The 26989-nt window shown below is 32.5% G+C and overlaps 1 protein-coding gene across 1 annotated transcript in view; it reads right to left on the bottom strand.

Annotated features, from left to right (window-relative positions):
* The window catches only part of LOC145277991 (transcription and mRNA export factor ENY2-like), a 33828-nt gene extending 14788 nt beyond the window's left edge, over positions 1–19040 (bottom strand). Inside the window, exons 1-2 of the mRNA XM_080130134.1 lie at positions 18958–19040; positions 3706–3786 (exon numbers count right to left, since the gene is read on the bottom strand). Of these exons, the coding sequence (XP_079986260.1) occupies positions 3706–3786; positions 18958–18965 (89 nt within the window). The 5' untranslated portion in view covers positions 18966–19040. The remainder of the gene's footprint in view (positions 1–3705; positions 3787–18957) is intronic.
* Between the last annotated feature and the right edge of the window lie 7949 nt (positions 19041–26989).

Here is a 26989-nt window from a genome sequence, read left to right as displayed (position 1 = left end):
CTTATTATTATTATTATTATTATTATTAAAATAGAATGGAGAGTTTTTTTTTTTTCTTATTGACTAGTTTTGTTTCAATGATTTCAAGTAGTGAAAAGGAATTAAATTGCAAAGTTATAGCAAGTAAGTAAATGCTGATAGTATAATAATAATACAATAATTTTTTGTTTTTTGTATTATTTAGATTGTTTTAACTATTATTCTCATTTTGGTTGTTTTGTTTTTTCCACAACATTTCGGCCGATGTAACCTCTGACCATCTTCAGGTACATTTACACTGGATGTTATTGGGGAATGATGAAAAATGTCTGGATTTTTACTTCTCTAATGAACATAGCTGTTAGAAATTCAAAATGCAAATAGCACCAAGTCTATTTCCTTTTAATAAATCCAGATCCATTCCAGTTTTTTTTATGTTTGTATATTTTCGAGATGAGGATTGATAATTATTTTTTTGTATTATTTGTTTGGAGAATTGTTCTAATCTCAAAAATATACAAACATCACATTAAAAAACAAGAACGGACCTGAATTTATTAAAAAATAAATAAATAATAGTCCAAATAATACTATTATTAAAAAAAAATAAATAAATAATAGTCCAAATAATACTATTATTAAAAAAAAAAATAAATAAATAATAGTCCAAATAATACTATTATTAAAAAAAAAAATAAATAAATAATAGTCCAAATAATACTAATAATACAAAATAATGGATAATGATATTGTAGTCAGCTGGAAACAAAGTTTCACAGGCGGGCAGTTCTAGGGAGGAAGCTCTATTCATGGAATCCGTGTTTACGTTTCGTCAACGATAGGCAGTAGGGGAATTTATTGGGCAAGATGAGTGCTTTTGTGAAGGATTGGTGAGGGGGAACCATAGATTGGAGCTCAGCTGAACACTTGCTATGAAAATAGCGATAGAGCAGAGACAGACTTGCAGCGTCTCTTCTGTGGGAAAGAGGCTGCAGAGAAGAGAAAAGGGCATCACCTACTAGGTTACAAAGTCTGTTTTGAACTCTGTCAAGGCAGGATAAGATACTTTGAGCAGCTCCTGCCCAGATGTGGTAACAGTACTCAATCCTAAAATGTACTTGGCTCTTATATAGATAGAGAATTGCTTCAGCAGTGAAATATCTACTGGAGCGGTAGAATGCTCCAACCATTTTTCCAGCGACCTTGGCTATAGATTTGGTGTATGTGCTCCATTTCAATCGGGAGTGAAAGTCAGACAAAGAAGTTTATCTAAACATGGGGAATCCTCAAGGTGAGAGCCATTAATTTTAATTGGGGTCAGATGTGAATCAGAGCATTGATGATGGAAAGATAGAAGTTTGGTTCTAGATGCATTAAAATTAATCAGCCACCATTTTCCCCATTGTATCACATGCTCAAGATCATAAGAAAAAGATCTTGATCGTTTTTCGTCTTAGAAGCGTTGCCATAGGTGGTAGTGTCGTCTGCATAAATGTCTACGAATAATCTAAGAATGTGATTTGGGAGATCATTGATGAAGATCAAGAAGAGAGTTTGGCCCAGCATGGAACCCTGAGGGACATCAGCATTAATACTGTGCTTCCACTATTCGGGATATTATGTCCAAGTACGGAACATGCTAGATAAATTGTGGCAAGATTGAGATCTTTGCTTAGTACTGATTCCTCAGAGGGGCTTAGTCGTCAGTTGCTTATATTGACAATGGCTCGTATTGGTGAGTGTTGGTTATGGAGTTTATTGTCTTTGGTTTTGAGATTTTCAAACTTTTTTTTTTATTTGGCAGAATTTGACTTCTTTTTTTTTTAATTATTTTTTATATGAAATCTCCAGGTAATCTTGGATGTGAATCTTGTCAGTCAAGGATATGCTTTCCAGAAAAGGAGTGAAAACCAACATTGTATGCCCTTAAAATTTTGGCAATGGAAGGGAGATAATCCCCTGACTATCTTTATTAGAATTGCCTCCTCTTTGTTAACCAATTTCTTTTTCACAAATATGAAACAATAACCATAAAATAAAGACTAACTCAAAGAATACGAAAATATCACCTACTGAGCACATAACTTTTCTCTTTTCTTTTCCAAACAACAACCAACATGTCTGAGGATGATCGAATAACCAATCTGACTGAAACGTCGCAGAAATACCACCCATGATAATAGTCCAATCAATACAAGTAATATAAACAATAAGCCTTCATCTAAAAAATTTCAGAACTTTAAATGTTTTTGTGTTATAAAGTAAATTTCTCCCTTGTCTTCATTTTCCTCATGCTTTGTTACACATTTTTAAAAACATAATAGAGATTTTGAGGTCATTTAATTATACAATGTTGAAGGTCCTTAGCTGATGGTTTCATACCATATAGTCTTGAGAAAAAATAAAAGCTCAACAAAATTAGAAGTAGCTCTGCTTTTCATCCACTTCACGGCTTTCCCAACTATTATGGGCAGCAAATGCGTCTGATTTTGAATGAATGTGACAAGTCTTTAACAAATAATCTATATATATATCTATAAAAGTGAACGTGTCTGTCTGTCTGTCTGTGTGTCTGTCTGTTTGTGTACATTTCCCTACGCAATAACTCTGTCAATTTTTAGTCTATAGACTCGAAATTTGAAATACCGGGTACTGAGATTTGGGAAAATCGATGTGACGGGTGTCAGCCAGAAATTTGGCTTTTAAGGGGTCAAATTTCAACGATTTGACCTTTAAGAACTCTACCAAACTCCTCCGACAATTTTGGGTCTAGACACTTGAAATTTTAGATATAGGTTCCTTGAACCTGGATCTAACTTAATAAAGTGATTTGAGCCCGAAACTATAAATTTTAAGGGGTCATAATAGGGGTCAAAGTTTTAAAAAATTAACCATTTTTTTTGTTTTTTTGCTTTTTTTGCACAGCATACACCTCCGATTAAGAGGTCAAAGTTCTACGATTTGACCTTTGAGAACTCTACCAAACTCCTCCTACAATTTGGAGTCTAAACACGTGAAATTTTATATATAGGTTCCGTGGACATGGATCTAACTTAATAACTGGATTTGAGCCCCAAACAATAAATGTTAAGGGGTCATAATAGGGGACAAAGTTAAAAAAAAAAAAAACTTTTTTTTTGATCAGCATACAACTCCAAACACCCGGGCAACGCCGGGCACCCATGCTAGTATATCTATAAAAGTGAAAATGTCTGTGTGTGTTTGTGTACATTTCCCTACCAAATAACTCTGTCAATTTTCAGTCTACAGACTTGAAATTTGACATAAGGAGTATTGAGATTTGGGGAAATCTTTTTAATCAGATTTCGGACAGAAATTTTTGCTGTTAAGGGATCAAAGTTCAACGATTTGACCTTTGAGAACTCTACCAAACTCCTCCGACAATTTTGGGTCTAAACACTTGAAATGTCAGATATAGGTTGCTTGGACATGGATCTAACTTTATAATTTGGTTTGTGCCCAAAACAGTAAATGTTAAGGGGGGTCAAAATTGGGGTCAAAGTTTAAAAATTTGACGTCTGCGGTCTCTACCAACTTTTCTCTATGGTAGTTAAAGGAAGCGTTTTATATAGAAAGGCATTACCGTACATAGTAACACTTTTTAATGTATACATATGCACATAAAGTTATGAACAGTACGTAGGGCCCGAGCAAAGCCGGGCAGAACTGCTAGTACATTAAAAGACAAAAAAAAAAAATACTTGCCTTTCCCTTTCACCACTTTCCATCAATTGTTGGTTAATTGCTGCTCGGAGTTGAGCATCTTTGCTTTTGCGATCAGAAATGCTATGGAAGATAAAAAAAAAAAAGAGGAAAATAAATCAATGCATTATCAAAATATATTTTTTGAAGAAGACTATCATCTATGCAAAGAACAGTAACCAAAGTTATATCCAGCTATAAATATCAGTGAGTTCTTGACCTAAAAATAGTAAGTTTTTTCTTAAATCATAAGAAAGAGAAAAACTTTTACCCATTTAAAATTAGGCTACAGCATACACAGGAATCTATTGATTTGCTTAAAATTAAGTCGGTTGAAATTTCAATAGTAATGATTCTAATAGATTGATACTTCATTCTAAATAGCCTTTTTGTCTTTCACTATGTTATTAGCACAACTATAATTTGGTTAGCTTTAGTTTCTTTCTGATGTTTCAGCTTGTTAGGAATATTAATAAAAATTTTAGTTGTGAGGAAGATAACTCTTTTTATATTATTTTAATTTGAAAAATGAATTGTTCTCCTTGCTGATTTCAATTTTTTTAATTTTTTGTCATAATTGAAAATTGTTTCCATAGTACCAGTTGTCTGGTGAGATTACATAATTTCTTTTAATAAACTATAGCAAAGTACTTCATTATAATATAAATAACATGGTTCAACAATAACAAATGAAAATTGGCCAGTTAGAATCAAAGCTCATTTAACATAACAAATAGCTTATTAGGTTTTAAATAAGAATTTAGAATTAAACATTTAGAAAGGAACATATTTATAATCTTGTTAATTTGCATTGGAGCTGTTCAAGTGTGTTACACTACCAGCTAAGAATACCAAATATCTCTTGTTTTTTAATTATTATTATTTTATGGATTACTAAAGTTTAAAAACAATTTTTTAAAGATACATCCAATTCTTAGCACAGACTATGTTGAGTGATTTATAAATACTTTTTGTTTGTTTGTATGTTTTTAAACCATGTCTGGTGTTGCTATTTTTTGGTATTTTGTTACTTGGATTCATATAAATCTAATACCAAACACAGAAATATTAATATTCAAAGTCATCTTTGATTTTAAAACTAATGTCAAGCAAAATTGCTTGGCAGTCAAGTAAGACACTTTACGTTAACAGAATAAAAAAGACACATCAGTTGCATTGCTGCTGTGGTAGAAGATAAGTGTCCACTAGGTATTTATGGTACCTTCAATCCTCGGATGCAGATTATGACTAATTTGTTTGTAGATAGTTTGAAAGTTGCCAACAGAATTTGGACAACAAAGCGAATTTCCCAGGTATGGAACATGACTATCGGAAGTTAGTAACTGGACTTCTAACGGTTCACTTTACAAACAAAGTATTTTAGAAAATAGCAAAAATCAAAAAAGTAGTAAATGAGTACTCGTGTCGAATAGGAACACTGCCAAAGATAAATAATATATGTTATTCCAATATCACGGAGTAATATTGGAAAGTGGCAAAAAAGGGAAAAATGCAATAATTGTTGCATAATATGTTGATATCCGATTAAGTCAGGGGCATGGATAATGCCTCTGTCTCTTTGAGTCAGGTGTCAACTGTAATTGTGCAATTAAGAAACAAAATGGACCATAATTGTCTCAAGTAATCTTGTCAAAAGTGGCTGAGCAGTTAAGATACAAAATAGGATTGTAGACTAAAAAAAATATTGTCTCGAATAATCTCACTATATGGAGCTGAGCAGTTAAGAGACAAATAAGTCGTAGGCCTAGGCAAAGGTCTACACTAACTAGTTTTAATAAAACTATTTGACCAATCAAATGGAAATCTATCAAGCACAAGGAAAGAAATATTAATAATATGACTAATATGATGGATAGGAAGAATTGAGAGTTGAGTAAGAGAATAGGAAAACGTGTTCGGGATGTGATGAGAAGAACGTGTTCGAGGTGTGATGAGAAGCAGGTGTTTGCAACATGGTCGGTGACGTCACAGCAGAGACGAAAAATCACACACAGCCATAGAAATGAACTGTTTAAATATTTAGAAAAAATATGTTGTAGGAAATATCAGATATAAAGGCTTTTGTTAAAAACGAAAGGGAGTTGAGCTTTTTCTTATTTCCATGCGACAGAGTCAATGTGTTGGTCCATTAAAATGTAATGACACCGTTAAAAAAAAGGTGTACAATGTTACACTAACCAACAGAGTGTTACCACTGTTGACCAGGGAAAGAATCCATGTACATAGTGCGATGATGTATGGAAGTAAAATCTGGTCAATGTAGGTTTAGGACATGCCTTGGATGGAGAGATATCATATGAGAATCATACAATGGATGTGAACGTTCATCTGATAGATAGGCTTATGTTTAATAGCTGACAAGGAAGATTAAACCTGATGTATGTAGAACAGGATACTTCTATAGAATGACTATGTTGAAAGTATGGATGAAAATTCTTAGGTCAATAGATATAGAACAGTTGAAATAACAAGTGCAGTTCACTTGGAAAGGCCAATATTATATTATAGCTGGGCAACGTCAGACGTCCTAGAGAAAGAGGTGAGTGACTAACATTTGAACTGGTGACAATGTTACGGATGTAACAATGTTGTTGATAATAGAAGAATGTTTTGAAATAGGACTGGAATTTAATGTAAAAATAATTAATCCAGAAATATATAAAACAATAAAATGTTTAGAAGAATGTTCAATATAATAGAATTAGAATGTTTGGATTTTATTAAACAAAAATACATGACAAAAGACCAGGTAAAGATTTTTGGTTATATAGATACATGACATAACGAGTTTAGAGACACATTAGAATGTTAGTTAGTAGGGAATCTGTAATGGGCAACTAGCAGGGGCAAGACTGAGAATTAAGATGCAGACAGGACTGTACCAGCATGCAACCTATTCTGGAATAAAGGTTGCCAAAATAAATCCAAAGTATGTTGTTCATGGTAGAATTTTTGTTGCAGCTTAGTCCAACAAGATCAAAGATGAGCCAAGTGTATTCCCTAATTGGCCGAATATTGTAAACCCATGGAACGGCATTTGTCCCTTTGTCTGACAGGAAACAAAGATGTTTATTCGTTCCTTATTTGTTATATGAACATTCATCAGATGAGTTGTTTTGTGACATTTTGAAAACAAGGCAATTGCACGTAAATACATGTATGAAGAACAGATGCATATTCAATAAGACACTCGTTATATACACGTGTGTATATATGTACAAAATATATACAAACACCCACGGGAATACAACACATATCCATTTGGTGCCATTTCAAAACCCCTCTATATTACGGCAAGTAAAACATAAAGTGATGAAAATGGAAGAAGATATAAATTAGTTTGAAAGCCATTCAGTGCATGCCAGCATGTGGAACAGATGTTAAACCAATGATGATTATTTCTGTATTTTGTACAATTAATTAAAATATTATACACCATTCACATTCCCGTTAGACCATCAAAGTTAAGCAATGTTGAGCTTGGTCAGTACTAAAATGAGAGACCATTTTTAGAATAGCAGATGCTATGTGTTCTCTGCTTATCTTGGCATTGTTTTCGGTCTTCCTGGACTTCTCTTTGCTACTGGAATCAAGCAGTGCTAACTCAAGAGAGGTTTGGTTGGAAATGTGCAACTCTTGCTTCACAATTACACAGGTAATTGCCTTTACAAGAGGTGTCCATTGTCTCTCAAGAATGAACAAAGGCCATGATTAAAATGTGTTAAGATCAAGTAGGGAATAAGGACCCCGATCAGCCACACTGCGAAGAAAGAAAAAAAAAAATACATTTCGAGCAACACGAATTTGACCTTCACCTTTACACATACATATTGGCTCTATAAATAAACATTGCGACCAGGAATTTTTTAAACCAAACTTTGTATTGATATATATATATATATATATATATTTTTTTTTAATAATAAAAACGATTCATATTATATCTCAACAATAAAACTTTTTAAACCAAACTTTAGATTGCTTCTTTTTTTAAAATAATAAAAACGAGTTATATTACTTGCAACTTAGATTGATTTTTGGTAGAGTGTGTTTATATATTTGTATAACTTTTTACAAAACATTGTGTGAGGAACAGGATTTTCTCTACATTAAAAACCAATGTAAGAATTGAGAATTTAGGACACTGATCACTCCTGTCAGTAGTCAGTTAAGGAGAAATCCTAGACTGAGACAATTTTTATATATTGCATAATAAAAATAAACAAGATTTGAAAAATACATTTTTTTTATAACTTTTATTTTTATAAGGATGAAATGTAGAATCACAACTTACAAATCTTTTTATAACTTTTACTTTATATAAAAAAAACTTTGCTATTTGCTTAGCTCTCCACGACAAAAAAAAAACGAAAAGTTATAAAAACATTTCTAAATAAAATCATGTATTTTATTATTAATTATTATCAGGACACTGATCTTTACTATCAGCAAGCAATGAAGGAGAAATCTTTCTAAACCGAGGCAATTTTATCAAAATAAGACAATACTAAAATACATTTTATTTAGAAATGTTTTTATAACGTCTATTTTTTTTATTACAAAAAAAAACAAAAAACTTTGCAATCCAAAGTTTAGTTTAAAAAGTTTTACTGTTGTGACATAATAATATAACTCATTTTTATTATTTCAGAACAAGAAAAAGAAAAAAGAAAGCAATCTAAAGTTTGGTTTTAAAAAGTGTTATAGTAGCGATATAATAATATAACTCGTTTTTATTATTATTTTACAAAAATATATATCAATACAAAATCTGGTTTAAAAAGTTGTCTGTTGCAATATTTGTTTACAGAGCCAATGTGCATGTTAGGGTCAAACCGGTATCGTCAGAAATGTGTTCTTTTTTCTTTCTTCACGATGAGGCTGGTCGAGGTCCTTACTCCCTACTTCGTCCATATGTTAAACTGTGAGTAGTCGATAAATGTAGGTGAATCGAGATATAGCTTGTCTTTTGAGCAAGCTTGTCGGTCAGATTCTTACTCTGCGTAACACTATGTCCTGTCTTCAATCAGGTAGCATTTCAATATTCATCATCTATCAGTTTTCATATAATTTGTCATTTTGGAACATATCCAAGTTTCTTTTCATCTATTAAATGATCTTAGCTGCAAGCTTAAGTGTTGTTTACATTTAGTAAGCAGAAAATGAACATTCTGATCAACATTAATCTGGATTAGAGATTATGACAGAAGAAAAAATAAATAATCCATTAAACAAAAAAAAAAGTCTAATTTTGTCTTTTTGTGAAAAAAAAAACACATTGAATACTAACATACAATCACCTAAAATCTTCTTTTTTTTTTTTTTTTAACTTTTGTTCACCCCAAACAAGTGTAAGAGGCTACTGTGATATGAGCCAGATTTATAGGCAGAATCCTGGGTTTGGAGTTGGACAGCAAGATGTTTGTTCATGTTGCATTTAAATTCCTGCATGCTGCTATGGTCAGGGAAACAGAGAGCAGAAAGGGAATTCCAAGAGTGAACGATCAAAGGAAATAAAATATTACAGCAGAAGACCTTCTGACATCTTGGGACCTCTATTATGATGGGGTTTGATCTTGTTACTAGTCAGGTGTGTTAAGGGTATTTACATTGAGAGAGTACAAGTGGAGCAAGTTCATCGGAGCACATTCTGTGGAAGTAGTTGTATACAGGGATGCAACACTGCAACTATGTAAAAGAGGCTGCAACTTGGCAACCAGTGTGAGACCTATTAAGTTGGAAATTCTTTTTGCGCCATGTCCAAGAGAGAGAAAGAGAGAGAGAGTTGCTAATATTTAAATGAACCAGCCCAGATGTGACAACAAATACACCATGCATGGGCAAATGGTTTTATAGAGAAATAGAACACTGACTGGTGTAAGAATTTTTCTAGCCCAGTAGAGGGAACCTACCTTCTTTGCATCAGACTTGATAGCATCTTCTACATATTTATTCCAATTGATGTTGCCGAAGAACATCAGACTGAGGAATTTAAATGTTGGACTCTTGGGAAGAGTGCTACCAGCCATAATAATCAATGGTCGGAAAGGTTTGTTATAGTTGTTAAATGAAAGGAACTTTTACGTTTCTCATTTTTGAGATGATGATTTCAATTCATCGGACTACTGTTCTCATCGAGTGTCATTCTGAAAAAACCCATAGTTCAGTGGTTAAGAGTACTTGGAAAATCAATCGTAAAAGTTATATTCTCCTCAAGGTTGAAGGTTCAATTCTCAGTGAGGGTGAACAAAAAATACAGAACGTAACAAGAGCATGCTACACTCGTGAAGTAAATAAAGGGTTCTGTTCAAAATTCCATCCAAATTCCCGAGTTTAACAAGATATATTTAAAGAAGGTCAGAGGTTATATCGACGGAAACGTTATGAAAATCACATTCAATATAAGAACAGGCACATGTGGGTTTCATAATTAAAAAATTTATTTATTGCATAAAAAAATTCTGGCGGCAAAGGGTCAGTTTTACTAAATATGTACGTCTAAAAATTATGTACGATCAATTGACTAATTTCCACTGCTGCTGATTAAAGCAACTTCAACTGTGTCCGTCAGCATAAAATATCGTAAAACAATCTTGTAATAAACAATAAAACAAATTTATTCAGAAGTTTCGAGAGGTTATTTTCGGCAAATATCTTTTTTACGTTGATACCTAAAAAGACATTTACTAAAAGAATAGTCACTATTTTTATTAAATATTTCCTCTTATACGGGCGATCTACTGAGTCTGTTAGTGCAAAAAATATTCTTATTAAAATAAACAATAAAACAATTTAGTTACGATTATTTTGGGTAAATTCTTAATGACGGAGACTTTTTTCCAACCCAGTGTGCCACTTTTTTCTTTTTTTAATTTTTGCCAAAAATAATAAAGGAATAAACAAGTTTATTCCTTTATTATTGAAATAAAAGACAAAACGAATTTAGTCACAGTCACAACTTTCAGGCAAAAGTTTTTTGTTTTTGTTTGTTTTGGGGGGGCAAATTAGGTTTGGTTATTTTGAGGCATATCAACCCCTTTTCAGGTTATTTAATGCCAAAGTTATTTTGGAAACAGTTTTTATGCTTCAAGTTCTTTATATCTTCAATTATTTATTTGTAGAGTTTGGTTTGGTTGTTTATGGCATATCAATCCTTTTCGGGTTATTTAATGTTGAATCCAATTATTTTGGAAATAGTATTCATGTTGCATCCAGTTATTTTGTAGAAGTTTTATTCTTCAAGCTGTTTGTATCTTCAATCGCTAGTTTGTAGTGTTTGGTTAGGTTGTTTTATATTGGATTTTATTGTTTTTGTTCCCTGCCCTGCAGAACATGAATGAGTTTTGCAATGGGAGAGAGAAAAGAGTTGCAGTATTAATATTTGGTACATTTTAAGTTAGGAAACCAGTCAGGAAGTAGAGGAGATAGTAAGAAAAAGGAGAAAGGGAAGAAGGAAAAGGGGGAAAAGGTGGGTTGTTTTTGTTTTTGCAGAACATAAACTCTTGCAAAAGGAAGTAAAAAAAACAAAAAGCATCAATGTTAGGTGCATTTCGTCTCAGGAAGCCAATATCTTCAGACAGCCTGATCTGGTAGCACTAGTTTGGCAAATTAAATTTTACAAGTGACCTTTCTCTTTAAAATTTAAATTCTGTAACAACAATGTAACACTAAAAAATCTTTGTCAGAAGTATCATTATTATCGAGTATTGCTTGTTTTTTGTCTATTTGTTTTTTTAATTAAACTTGAAACTGTCAAAGTTGCTTTGATTAAATAAACCTTTAATGACTTATAATTATTTTTTTCCAATACAGTGTGCCAAATAATCGTCTGTCTTTTAGGATTTGATTTAATTACATAAAATCGTGTTTATTTTTTAGTGATATATAATTAGTAAAATCAAGGCACACCTAATCTAAAAAAATAAACTTGTGTATTTTTTTACAAAGATTTTTAACAAAAAAAAAAAAAAGAAAAAAGTGGCACATAGTAATAAAAAAAGTAATTGTTTCAGTCTTTCAGGAGTTCATTATGTAATATTTAATATCTGTCTTAAGAGAGAATATATTAAAAAATGTTTTTTTTTTCTAAATACTTTTTATATGAATCTAAAAATATATTTGCCAAAAAATAACCTCTCAACTGAAACTTGTGAGTAAATTCATTTTATTGTTTATTTTAACAATGCCATAACAGATTTTTATAATATTTTGCGCTGATAAACCTAGTAGCTCATTTGTGTCAAAGTTGCTTTAATAGTAAAACAGCAGCAGGAGCAAATAATTTAATTTAGTCGTACAATTTTAGTAAACCCATTTATGTCCAACCAAAATCTGGCACAACTAAATGTCCGATTCGGCTCCTGCTCATTCAAGCAACTTTACACATTGTTTCTATATGACAAACAGCAGGAGCAGTAAGTCGTACATTGATCGGGCATAATTTTGGTCATACATTTTTAATAAAACCTGGTAAAGGGTTCATTTGTAATTTTTAGGTTTCTAATCTGTACAAAAGGATTCTTTAAATAACTGTTTATTGCTAAATTGATTTTATTAGTACTAATATTAAATCAATTTGTTAAAATATCACTAAATATTGTCAATTTAAATGATTCCAAATTTCTATTAAAAAATCAATTTTAATAAAAAAAAAAATTATTTCAGCAGAAAAATTACCAATATTTCATTATTTAAAAAATTAGGAATGACAAAAAAATGTTGAAATTGAGCTGAATTTCCCAACCTGATGAGAGGGGCTAGAAGCAGCTTATCCTGCCTTGACAGGGTACAAAATAGACTTCGTAGCTTAGTGGGTGATGTCCTTTTCTCTTCTCTGCAACCTCTTTCCCACAGAAGGGGCGTTGCAAGCCCGTCTTTGTTTTATTATTTCCATGGCAAGTGCTCGTCTGAGCTCCAATCTCTGGTCCCCTCTTGCTAATCTTTCACGGAATCACTTGTCTAGCTGAAACCACTATCAATAATTTTCCCCACTCTTTAACGGTGCCTAAATCAAAATACAGATTCCATGAACAAAGCTTCTTAGAACTGCACGCCTGTGGAACTCTCTTCCGTTTGCCTGTTTCCCAGCTGACTACAACTTGGTTGTCTTCAAGTCCAACATAAACAAATTCTCCCTTAAGTAATCCAATTTACCAAATTTCCATCACTAACGATTACTATGATATTATCCCATTGATTACTATACTCTCATTAACCCTTATCTTCGAGTGGCCTCCGGGCCTTGATAAGCGAGGACTCCTATGTAAAAACAAAAAAAACAAAAAACAAATTTGCCCTAAACAACTCTAATTACAACTAAATCAAAATTAAGAGAAAGATACTGAATGCAAATATAAAAGGAATGCAACAGGAAATCATTCTTTGATGAAAAAAGTCATCTAATTCTCCCCCCCCCCCCCAATTATGAATTGTTTGAAGTTTTCACAGCAAAATTAATTTAACAGCAACCCCCATAGACACTGGTAAAATAATATTTTTTGTATTTATCTTTGTTCTCAGAAATAAAAGTAAAATGGTTCGCTGTCCTTAAGCAGAAAATTATTAACTTAAGTTAAGGTCTTTAGTCTCATACTCAACATTTTTTTTTAAATGATGGTGATTACTTTTTCCTGGGGAGTTTTCATTTCAACATTTCACATGTATCACAAAACTTGATTTAACTAATAGTTTTTAGTGTTATTTTATTTTTTTTTTTAATTAAATTATGATTTAAGTAAAAATAAGCTGTTTTGAATTTGTTTAAAAAATCCCATTCTAAATAATTTGGAGAGCTAAATTAGAATTTACACAACTCTATATTAAATATATATTTTTTCAGGGGGGGGGCGCTCATTTTCAGGTCTAAATCACCGAAAATGGTGGGCAATCATGCAATATAGTTAACAACAATGAGAAATCAAAAACAAACAAGATATACAATAAATAACTTTTACTAAACTCAATAAAATTTTCATTTTCTACCGATCTGTATAGTTTTACAGCTCTGAAGTTGCTTCAAAGTTCGTTTATTTTAATAAGATTTTGTCTTTTTGATACAGTAAGAATTCAGTAACCTGCCCTCCATCTGTTGCAGTTTCATTCCCTAAAAAAAAAAAAGTCTCACCTCCTAGATATAAGGTTAGTGATAGAGTAAGCCTTTTTTTATTTTTTCTATATATCTTATGGTTGTAATTAGTCTAAACAAAACCAACTGCCATTTTTGACCGACTCGTGTTAAGCAACAGAAATAAATTCAGAGAATAAATCTTACAATAAATTTCCACACTTTAAAACTATGCAAACCGGTAGAAAACAACGTTTTAACGTGTTTGATAAAAAGTTATTTCTTGTATATTTTGTTTGTTTGTTTGTTTTCGATTTATCGGATGTTAAATACACTGCATGATTGGCAAATATTTAAAGGTTAATTCAAAAAGTTAAAATAGTTAAAAGAAAAAATAGCTTGAAATCAATATTTTGGAAAATCCACCAAAATTTATTAAACCAGAGGAGTTATAATTTATTCTTATTTATTTATTTATTTAGTTGTTTGCTTTTTTTGTTTTTGTTTTTTTTGTTTTTTGTCTAGTTAGTAGAAACCTGAACGTTCGGATTTACTTTAATCTGGATTAAGATTTAAAAAAACAACAAGCCTTCAAACAAAATAAAACTCTAATCTTGTTTGGTTGTTTGTTGTTTTGTTTTTTTTTCTTAGGAAGAAAAGTATTAAATATTAGCACCACAGACCATAACCATTTGAAACATTTTTTAATTATCAATATTAGGCTTTAATTTGTAAATTAAATTTACAATAGTCTTCATCAATTTAAGTAGAATTAAAATGAAAAACTTAAAGAGAACAAACGTTTGGTTCATTTTATGGCCTACCTATGAATTATTTAATGGTGAATAAAATTGTCAAATAGAATCGTATGTTAGGATAATTATTTTATATCCTTACAAAACATTGTGCACAATGATCCTTTTAAAAATGTATTATCCTCATTAAGAGTAGACAGTAAAGAATAAAACAAATTAAGACCAAACGCATTCTAGTGGATTTAATTTCACAATAGAATTTGTTAAATTTCGTTTGACATTATTCTAGATTAACACCTTCATGAAAATGATCCCCCTCTTCACGTCGTACCAAAAATAAAATTCTATTTTCTTCAGGTGATTACGTGTGAATACACTGAAAAACTGGGGAGGGAAATAAGTTATGCAGAATACAAACTGTGCTATTTTTTAGATGTGAAAAATTCTGCTGAAATAAGCAGGCTTCTCATTGGTCAGTGTGACCGCCCATGATTTTGTTTGAGGACTGCCAGTCTAGCAGCATTCATCTTTGGAAGGCATCACTTAACTCATCGACCTGTTGCAGCTTTCTTCATCAGCGGAGTATTGCATCCAGCATTACGCGAAGATAAACCATGAACTATTACCCTTTCCGGGTGTTACCGGCCCAGTTCGGCAAATAGGTAAAGATGCCCATCTTTTGCAATTTGGATCTTTTTACTTTAATAAAATTTACGTTGAAGTTTTAAGGGGAGTCTGTTGTAATTTCTGATGGTTTTCTTTCATTCTGCCAAGGGCAAAACCAATGTGAGAGAATATTTCACATAGATTGAATTTTCAAGTTAAACTCAATTATTACTGTATCTTTTGTTTAATTATAAGATGAAACGTACAGAATATTTTTTTTCATCCTTCCTCCCATGGTAAGAATGAGTTTTTTTTTTTTTTTTTACACAGGAATCACCACTTATCAAGGCCCAGAGGCCACCCGAGGATAAGGATGATTGTGTATATATTAGTCAATGTGATTATAGCATAGTAAACATTAGTCAGAATTTTGTAAATTGGATTACTTAGGAGGACAGTTCACATGGTTCGTATTCTGCATAAATGCCAAAATTATTTCATAATAGATGGTCAGTTTCAAATATTAATTTAACTATGTTTATGAACAATATGAATCATACTGAAATAGCATTATTTTATAAACACATTTTTAATATGTGTATGGTGTTTTCTGTTTGTAGTAATTTTACAGAAAAATGACCCCATTTCTAGGTCGTTTTCGCGTCTTAGAGCAGTTATTTGTTTGTTTTATTTATTTTTTATTCTATGGGAAAAATCCGGTATATATTTTCTTTTTGGGGGGATTTTTATGACCTTACCATTCAGACTTAGGGTTAGTGATAGCAATAATTGGTGCTTATGCACTTTTGTTACCGCACTATTTAAAAAAAATTTTTTCCAGTTTAAATTCAAGTTTCATGATATGTTTTTTTTAAGTACATCTGCACTTTAGTGCCTGTTTTTCCGCGAGTCTCATTTGGCAACGCCCAGCAGACGACAGAAACCGCCAGATTATAACAAGCGAACAGAAGTCAATCATAAAAACAAACAAAAAAGAAAGAAAATCAAACAAAAAAAAATGCTGTAATAATTTCATAAATTTTACTGTTTTCATTTTTATGGCAACTTTTTTCTTTGTTTTTTTTGGGGGGAGTGGGGATAATAAAAGTTTTGTTTCTTTAAATTAGTGAACAAATAGTAGTGTCAGAAATCGCCATTATAAATTTGTGATAAAAACTTGAATAATTAGACTTACTATCTTTCGAAAATAAATAAACTACTTGAAAAATGTAATTTAAACCCTAATTTTTTTTCAATAAAAGGAGCAAAGACCAAATTTTAAAATAATAACAGGTTTAATAGCAAAATATGCAATATTTGTTTTTGAATCGGTTTTCTTTAAAAAAAGATTTCAAGAAAATCAACGAATTTAAACTTGCTTTGAATATAATAAACATAAATTCCAAAAAATCACTTACCTATAAAAAATACTAATCAATGGGTACTTCCATTCTTCATTGTTAAGAATTTATCCATATTTATATTTTATATTCAATGTACTTTTTAAATAAAATAATTTTTTAAGCAAGGATTCAAAAATACCGTGAATTCAGTTTGTCAGAAATGGAAAAATAGTGACACATCCGTCTCCCTTTCTTAGAGTTGAGAACTATGGTGGCCTGTAAGCGGCAGAATTAATCTCATTTTTTATTTCTGGCATGCGTTTGCTGTAAACAAAAGTTGTGCTATCGTACTTGAAAAATGATCACATTTCATTTAGCAGTTTTTGCCGTTAAAAAAAAAAAAAAAAACATTCAACCAATTTTCCATTTTTTTTTATTCTCTTAAAGAAATACATGAGTTTTTGATTTAATACATTTTATTTCTTCTTTATGGGGTGATTTTTTTTTTTTTTTTTAGATTTAAAAAAAAAAAAATTGAATGAAGCAGAAAAAAAATGTTAGGTATTCAATCTTTTCAGGACAAAATTTTTAAAATGTGAGGTTTCACTTTAAAAAAAATCAATGTGTTTTTTTGTTGTTTTTTTTTAAAAAAAAGGTTTTTAAACTTTTGACTTTACGAATAAATTTGCATAAAACTTTTTTTTTTTTACATTATTTTAATTATTGATCTTTTGTCTTCAATTTGTGATATATAAATCTGAGGTGAGAAAATTAATTATTTTCATTTTTAATAGACATTTAAAAATGGGAGGGGTGAATTAAAAAAAAAACGTTTGTCTAGAATATTATCGGTTTATTCGAAAGAGCATATCATTTCACATTAAACCTGCAAATATTGTAAAAATTGAATCAATACAAAAATTTTGCTAGATTTTTAAATTGAAAAAAATTTTACTTGTAAAATTTTTTTCAATTTATTACGTAAAAAAATTGTCTGCATGCACTTTTGTAAACACTTTTTTTTTTAAATAAAAAATAATATATCTATTATTTAAAAAAAAAAAACTTTAATAGTTTATTTTGGAAGTATATTCCATGAAGAAATTAAACAAACCACTTTAAAAGAGAAATTACGAGTTTTATATATTTTATTCACAGTTTTGTGTTAAGAGTGTCAAAAATTCCCAAAAAATTCTGACAAACCTAGTGAACAAATATATATGTTTGTGTAGGGAAAGTTATTTTGGTATTTTTTTTTTTTTACAACCTGCCCCAGCGTTATATAAACATCCCCAACCTCTCTATGTTAAGAACGGCTTCCGTAATAAACACCCTCAACCTCCCCATGTTAAAAACGGCTTTCGAGGTTGGGGTGTTTATTCCGAAAGTCGTTCTTAATATGGGGGGGGGTATATTACACAGGGCAGGTTGTAAAATTTTTTTAAAATACCGTTATTTTTCTTCCTTGTCATATTGTTTAAAGAAGCGCAATGAGTTTCTGCCCCCCCCTTTTTTTTTTTTTTTTGGTCTTTTCCTTGTAAGCTCTTTCCTTTTTTACCGTCTGCTAGTTCGCGTCTTTTTGCTCACTCGGTATAATTCGGCGGTTTCCATCGTTCGCCGGGTGTTGCCGAGCGAGACTCCCGGAAAAACGGGCGCTAACGTGCAGAGAAGTACCTGTTTTTATTATTAAATTGTTAGGTCGAAGCAGTGCTTTCTTTGCTTAAGCACATAATAGTTACAAAACACCCTCCCCATGTTAAGGCTGTCTTTCTAAATAATAACGTTATTATTTCAGCACGGTAACCAAAGTGCATAAGTACCCAATAATTATTTTGCATTAAATTTATAAACGAAACTGATACCACTTTTTTTTCTTTTCTTTTTTTTTTTTTTTTTTTGCTCCTTGCCTCCAAATTTTTCAGGGCTTTTACACATAATTGCCTAAAAAGCGTAGAATCTCATTGAGGTGGGAGTATTTATCAAAATAAATAAATGTGTAAGATACGTAGATACGAGAAACACACATACACGAGAAGTTGCACACAATTATATTAATACAGAAAAAAAATACATAGACCTTCTTCACATGGTCACTACAAAAAAAATAAAAACACTGGTTCATTTAGTTAACCCCGAAATGGTGAAAGATAAAAATTGGATTTTAAATGAAGATTTGAAGTGTCAAAATTCTTTTTTCCTTTTTATCTTGTCGCCATGGTAAACTGCAAACAACGTAAGGAATTCAATTTTTTAGTGTTTTAATAAGTGTCACCAGACGCAACGGGAGCAAAACTTTTTAAACTAAGTTAGAAGTTTTAGCGTGTTCAACGTCGGAATTTTAACGATTTTATCGATTGCGCAAAATCCAACAAATCTGTAAAAATTAGATAAATAAATCAGAGAAACATCAGAAGACTGTAAAAAATGTTCATAGCATTTAAAACAAAAAATTAACTAGTCTACTTACTCGGCCATGTTTAGAGTTTAATTTTTTCAATTTGAATGAATGGAACTTTTTTTTACTCGACGATGAAGAGGTTGAAAATAAAGGGAGATAATTCGCTTTTTTCTTTTTTTTTTATATTTCCTCTAATATGTAACAAAACCTACTTTTATTATGTAAGTTTATTTAATAATGAATAAATATCGGAAATTGCAGGAAAATATGACTATTATTTGATTTTTACTAGATTTTTAAAACATGGATATGTTTACGGCTTCAAAAACGTCACTACATAGGAACGTTGTTTTTAAAGCGTCGATAATGTAAACACGATTTTTGTCTCGCATTTTCATTATTTTTGTATACTGTGAAAAATTTTTTTTTAAATATTAGCATTTTATTTGAAGCTTCTTCTTTTAAATGGTAAAAAGGTTAGGATGATAAATTAAATTACACTTACATCGTGTTACATATGGGGGTGGGGGTAAACTGTGGCGCGCGTTGGAGGTACCTAAAGAACAGATAGGAAATTTCTATCCATGCAGTACAGAACTCAAAAGTTTGACAATTAAATTTCAAATCGTTAATTAATGCACCAAAATCTTGGGTGTGAAAAATTTTCCAAGGTTTCTTAAGATTCTATACGTATTATTTTATACATATTATATCCAAAAATAATCTGTAGCGGTCTAGGGTATAGAAGGAATGCGTGTTCATCTAACGTCCGGGTGTCACCAATTTGTAGCGGACTGGTGGATATATTATACATATCCCCCAGTCATACAAGATAGGAGAAATGATTTGAATTGGGAAAGGAAAAATGAATTGCCTTGAGGAAGGAACGAACAACGCGTTTACTTGAATTAAACGAACTGGGATTTATTTCGTGAAGAAACAAGTGAAAGAAAAGGGTACTACACGTGTTTAGTTTGGCGCGCGTCTCTTTACTGGTGAGAAGGAAAGACTATTGTCGTAGAGAGAGAAAGAGAGAAAGTCAATCCAGTTTGGTGTGCGTCTGTCGCTGTTAGCTGGTGAGGAGGAAAGTCTATTGTAGTATAGAGAATGAGAAAAAGTCAATCCAGGCCATGGAGATAGAAAACGTATAAAGTGTACATACTGTCTGTTAGCTCGTGCCCCATACATAGTAGAAGGGGATGTGACACACACGAGCGCGCGCCTCCCGAAAGGAAGGCGGCTGGTTAGCCGAACCTCTCAGCCCGAGAGCTGGTCCGAAAAAAAGGAAGATGCTGCTTATTGCTCTTGCTTTTATACTTGTTTCCGGTGGTCTTTTGCGCATGTGTGGATTTCCTTTGAAAGGGGAAGTGACGTTGTCCTTGTGTGCGTACGTGTGCGCGTGTGTGAGTACATGTGTGTACGTTAGCGGGTGTGTGTATACACGTGAATGTGAGTGTATATACGCGAACGTGAATATGTGGACGTGCGCACGTATGTTTGTGTGCGCGTATGTATATGACAAGTAATATAGCTTGAGATGTGAACACATGTTTTTGTGTGAGACTAGAAAAGGCTCCTACAAATCCCTATCCCTTTTACATCTTGTTAAAAGTGATAATTTTTGCCTTGAGCTGATGGCCTATTAAGGCCTTATAGAGATGAGAAACAATGAAATGGGGTTGCATGCTCATATCATGTCAAGTTCACCAAAGTTTATAGAATAAAGGATAACGCAATGGAGTTTTATTCTATACTAGACTACCCGTGACCCGTTGGGTCAGCTATGGAATTAATGTATGAGCGTGAGCATGGCACTTGGGACATAAAGAAAATAGGTTTTGTGACATAACAAACATTTCTATGAAAGAATATTAAAATGAAAAAGAATATACATAGATTTCTATGAGTCGTTCTGTTTATAATTGTTTATTTTGGAAAAAAAACAAACTTACAGCCATTGAATTATAAGTGGTTTGTCATACTTATAGGTAAATGTGCACTGAACAGATACCATAATACTTAAAATTTAATTTTGATATATCTTTTAATTTAAATGTGAAAAAAAAAGCAACTGAGATGCTGAAAACATACACAGTAGAACAATACGTGTTATTTTCGCGTTGATTATTTATTTGTAACGCAGTTTAACAAAAACAGTTTCGGGGGTTATTTATTTATGTTGGTAGTGTAGAAGAAAATGTATGTATGTTTTTAAGAAAGGTGTATTAAAAAATGGAGAATAAATTAAAAAAAAGAGGAAGGCGGTGTGTAAATCGCCGTTGTAAAATGTTCTTATGGTTGTCAACAGATTAAAGTAGATTTATTTTTAAGAAAATTGCATTAAAATAACTTAAACGTAATACGGAAATGAACGATGTAAAAAAAAAAAAGCAGAAAGTATTAACAACTGTTTATTTGGATAATTTAAACGCAAAAAAAAAAATTGGGGATGCTGAAAACATACACAGTAAAACAATATGTTTTATTGTCATTGTTATTGTACGTATGCGCAACCGGAAGTCGTAAACTGGATGTTGGGTTACAACACTCGTAACAAGGTCATTTGAGTTTTATAATTATATAGATTAATAAACAAACTTTATTTGTCATTTTCGTTAGTAGTGTTAGTAGATGAGAGAAACATATTAGTAAGAAAGTTCGGTATACACGCTCGTTTGTATTACAGTATTCGTGAAAAGAGTTCGTTGAAAGAGAGAGAAAAGTGTTCAATGTGTTTAAAGATGTATTTAATATTATGCCGACTGGTTGGAGGAGAGAGAGGTGCGGTTTACACATGTTTGTAGCCAGTAGTTGCCCGGACGAAAGAGGCCGGTTACAGGAGAAAGAAAAGGGCAAGAGTTTTCAGTGTGTTGACGTGTTGTCGGTGGGTGCATGTGAGTTGTATTGGCGAGAGTAGTCCTGTAGGATGAGAAGTAAAGTTTGTGTGGCTGCAACACATGGAAATAAGTGGTTGTTTGAAAAGAGCCACTGTTAGCTTGTTGAGGAGAGAACAGTTCAGTCCACATGTGTTTATAGCGCGTGGAAATAAATGGTAATTAGAAGAGAGTCCTAGCTTGTAGTACTCATGTTCTGATCGTGAGGGGGGGGGGGCGAAAGCCCCTGCTAATCTCTACTACCCAGCAGGGTCAGGATCAAAGAGAGTTGAGAGTTTCGGATTTTGCCTTTTATATACTCTGTCACGTGATAAAGAGCTGACTTGTGATTGGACAAACCAGGAGAAAATGGAATCAAATCTCGAATCTTGAGAAGTAGCTCCTGCCTGGGATGTAGCGGGTGTCGGTTGCTACAGCCTGTTTAGTATTTAGTAAAAGTTCAACATGATTAACTGTAATTTAATTTAATTTTATCATCCCGTGTTTGTGGCACAACGACTAGCCGAAAAAGAGAAAAGAGAATTGGGGTGCATGACATGCAAAGTCATGTTGGTTAGCCTCAGGCAAAGCCCCAGGGTGCTGTTGCCAGACAGCAGGGAGAAACGAGGCAAAGAGACAGTTGATCTTCACGTGATGTCTTTTATACGCTTTTGGCTGGCTCCAGTAAAGCTATCAGAAAAAGATTTGAGAAAATGTGTTTTTCTTTGAGCGTTGATTGGACAGAAAGTGGATGAAAAGACAAAATTTTACCTTTTATTTCCACAGGATTTGCATGGGTGGATATGGCAAATGTGCATGTAATTGAAATGTTATTTATTTTAATGTCTCTGGTATATCGCTACACCTTTCTTCTTTTAAAAGGTAAAGTTACATCACGTTACATATAGGGGGGATAATTCTGTGGTGAATTTTAGAGGTGCCTGCTCAACTTTAAAAAGAAAAAAGCAAAAACTAATCTTTATTTTTCAATCACGACGTCAGTAAATCAACATGCACATCCACAAACCTCCTTACCAAATAATGGCATCCGACTCAATAAAATTATTGATTTTTCAAATAATTGCTCAAAATAAAAAATTAAACGACACCATTTTTCTATGAATCGAACTTTGACAACAGTCAATTAGCGCCCAAATACAGGCCTCCTTACAAACAAGCGACACTGCTCTCAGTAAAATTATCGATTTTTGCGAATAATCGCTCAAAAATCGAAAATTAAAACAACACGATTTCCTTATAAATCAAACTCCGATGACAGTCAATTGCAACAAAAACACACATGGTCCATTTACAGATTAACGATTCTGTAACCACAGCCATCTCGAGCACAATGAAGATATCGCCATTTTTTGCCCATGCGGAAATGAATAACGCCCCCCCCCCTCCTCGACCAACCGTTCTTGACATCTTCGGAATCAGCTTCTTACGAGTACATCGTATTTTTCCACAATGCCGATTTACCACATGCGTGCCAAGCCATCAATAACACTGATCTACAACAGATCGCAGCAGACCAAGGAATGACAACATCCTTCATCTACAGTATACTCTAAATGGATGCGAGCATCCATAATGCACCGTAATGTAATCTTTCGAAATTATGCAATTCATCAAACCCAAACAACTGCACGACTCAAAAATTGATGACATCACTTTTCTTTTGGACTGCCATCAACTGCAATAGTTCTATTCCTTCTTATATCGATTTCTCATCTAGGAGGAGAGTATTGTATCATCCGCTATATATGGCCAGAACAAATCTCCAGAAGAGACATTCTAATAGCAATCACCGTTTTCAACACACATGTATATAAAGTATGCACAAAGGCACACATGCGATAAAAGGAACCACATTACTCTTCGCGTGTAACGATACAACAAATAGTCCGGAACATTCTGGAACTCTCCTATATAAGCTTTTGCATGCGTAAATCAAACCAGTTAAGGATGCAGTTTTACTGGTAAGCAGCATGCTGCCCTACTCTGTTGTTGTGCGATGTAAAAAGATTAACATGACCTCAGGCGCATCATACGCCTAAATTCTCATTATGGAAAGTACCATATCGAATAAGAATTAATCCTTTTCAACAAGTTATTTTGAACAGCTATTTTCATATGTAATGCAAAACGCATATATGTTTTAATGACCATTTACTTTTCCCTCAAAAAGTAACCACATTTTTCCCCCTGCACATGAAAATCTGTAATCACAAACGTCATATCGTTTCTACAAGACACTTATTGACAAGGACTGTCTAATGAACACTTGTTGCAAAACCGTTAATGTTGAAATAATTTGAATTACTTTTTCTTAAACATGTTAATAATTGTTATTTTATCCCAATACAGTGATCTCCAGTTCTTCGTTGGATGTCGTTATTTTTCAAAAGTTGTTCACGCCTTTTAAATTTATATGGATGTGGATGCGACTCGATAGGATCCTTCTGTAAACCAGAGATCTTGTTAAATTTACCTTTAAGGGTCCCAGTGATACTCTACCACTTTCAACTTATTGATATTCCTGAACCTTCAACCTTGATCTCTAAAAATCGATAGATCCAGATTGCAAATTTGTTATCCTGCCAGACCACATTTCTCACAATTAATTAAAAGAAAAAATTATATTTTTCAACTACTTTATTTGGTGTAACAAATTTTTATAACATCAATAACAGAAAATGTAAAATGCGAAGATATTGTAATTTTTCTTAAGCAGAACATTCGAATAATAATAATAATAATAATAATAAAAAATGCAATTATTTTAGTAAAATAAAGTGACCTCCCTTAGAGCAATAATCTAAGATTCTGAATAACCAAATGTGACGATAATAACAGAGGAATTGAATTTTTTAAAGCTATATCTACAGCGACTGTTTTTAATGTAAGTCAGAGATCTCGTGAAGTTTATCTTTAATGATCCCAGTGATACTCTACCACTTTCGACTTATTGATATCCTTGCACCTGCAACTATGATCTCTAATATCAAGAAAATTGTACGAATTTGCTTTTTTTCCATCTTGTACTCAACGTTCTGAAAAGAAACCATAATTGTTTTAAAACGATTGTAATTTAGACGATTAGATAGAGCGAAAATCGATCTTTAAAATGATATGTAAAGTAAAGGTATTATAACGAAAACTTATTTAGAAATACATCCTTTGAAATCTCAAAATTAAAAATTCTGTAAAAACTTTCTTGTCAACCTAACAGTACCCATCAAATTATAAACCATCTCACTAACAAACCGGGGCATCTTTAACACATATGTATACACCTACAATATAAAGTAGAAAAAGAAAAACAGCTCTTATGACTTTTGGATACATTTTTTAACACTCAAAATGGTCTTCAGGATATTTTATATTCTAACTAGCCTGGGTGCCCGGCATTACCCAGGTATTTTGAGGTGTGTGTTGAGCAAAAAAAAAAAAAAATGGTAGTAGGCAGGCAAGCTTACCGTGAAGGAGGAAAAGAAAATGAAAAAAAAATGTGACGTCTTTACCATTGCACCAATCGCCAAACTGGAAGGTATGTAGGTTTAAATTAAGGCCAGTAAATCGAAAAGAGGGGATGACTTTCTAAAATATCGGTGAAAAAAAAGCGACCCCTCCCTGTAGAAAAGTGCCCAGGTGAGGGTGAAGTAATTAATGTTTTTAGCCAATTTTTCGATATTTGTCATCCAAAGGGTCATGCTTCAAAACGATACCAATATCGTGAAAATACGTCGCCTCTGTCGAAAATTTTAAGCAGACATACAAACATACATGCATTTAAACAGACAGGCGAGATTTATATTATAGACTAGCGAGGGTACCCGGCGTTGCCCGGGTGTTTGGAGGTGTGTGTGGTGTTAAATAAAAAAGAAACCGGGGGAGGGGGGGGTAAAAGTTGGTAGGGTCAAACCCGAAGCCCTGAGGCGAAGATTGAAAATAAAATCGGCCAGCCAGAATGAGTTACTGAAAGATGTTTGAATTTATTTAAGTAAGAACCAAATTGACAGGTGCACGCACGGAAGTCGTCGAGCGTTACGACGACGATGACAACGACAGCAATAGCTATTCAGCAAATGAGTTCAATGACCAGGTTTGTTTGTTATAAGCGAAGTAAAAAAGAAAACAACGTTAAAACTTTAGCGGGGGGGGGTAATCAAAACATCGCAAAAAAACTAACATAAGGTAAACGAACGATGTTAAATGTAAAAATCGAAAAATCAAAAACCAAAAATGGCTTAAATAAGCCTGTTTCGATATTAAAATTTAAAAAATCGGTGGGTACCCGGGTATTTTTGGCTGTGTGGTCGGAGGTGGATAAGTGAAGTAAAAATATTTTTAAAAAACAGAAAAACGAACGTTATTTGAAAAATGGCTTAAATAACACTGGTTTAATATTTAAATTTAAAAAATCGAAAAAAAAGAAGACATCTCACACCACGATTCGAACCCAAAACATTTAGATAATGAACCAACGTGATAACCAACTGAGCTAACGCGACGTACATGAAATTTAGTCAGTTTTTCAACTATTTAAACTAAATCAGGTCATGACATCATATGACGCATGCGTGCGTAGAAAACGGTCATCGTCACGAGAGGACGGTTTTTGTTGACCCCCCCTCCCATGTCGAAAATTGTTGATTTTGGGGTGAAAAATGAACGTTTTTGGCCAATTTTTCGATATTTTTCGAGCGAAGGATGGAGCTTCAATACGATACCGAGTTTGTGAATTTTCGTTGTGTCTGTCAAAAATTTTTAGCAGACACACAAACACACATACAAAGATACATACATACACACATTTTCACTTTTATATATATAGAAGATGATGAGGATGATATTTTTTGCTGACAATTCTTCTGATTCTTGTGCTGTTCTTTGAAAACCAATCATTATCTTGACTGTCATTATCACATTTTCTCAAAATTATTCGATCTCTGACTTAGTTGCTTTCCTTCTTGTTAGAAAAAGTTCTCTTAGAGTACAAATTTTGAAAATGCTTTCGATTGTCCCAACTAAGTATCATTCTGTTAGTCTCATCTTGGTTATTAGCAAGGTTTTTGAAAGGTTGGTTCACCGCAATCTTTTTCATTTTCTGTAGAATTTGAAATTCTTTAGCATTATTAAGTATGGCTTTCATTCAACTGCTGATCTTTTAATGTTGTAATCAAGTAGATCTGTCATTTTATAGATAGACTAGCAGTTCGACC

The sequence above is a fragment of the Euprymna scolopes genome, chromosome 6, assembly GCF_053919585.1.
Source record: "Euprymna scolopes isolate OS-2025 chromosome 6, ASM5391958v1, whole genome shotgun sequence".
NCBI lineage: Eukaryota > Metazoa > Mollusca > Cephalopoda > Sepiida > Sepiolidae > Euprymna > Euprymna scolopes.
Note: the sequence above shows the minus strand (reverse complement) of the source record. Positions and strands in the feature narration are given on the sequence as shown.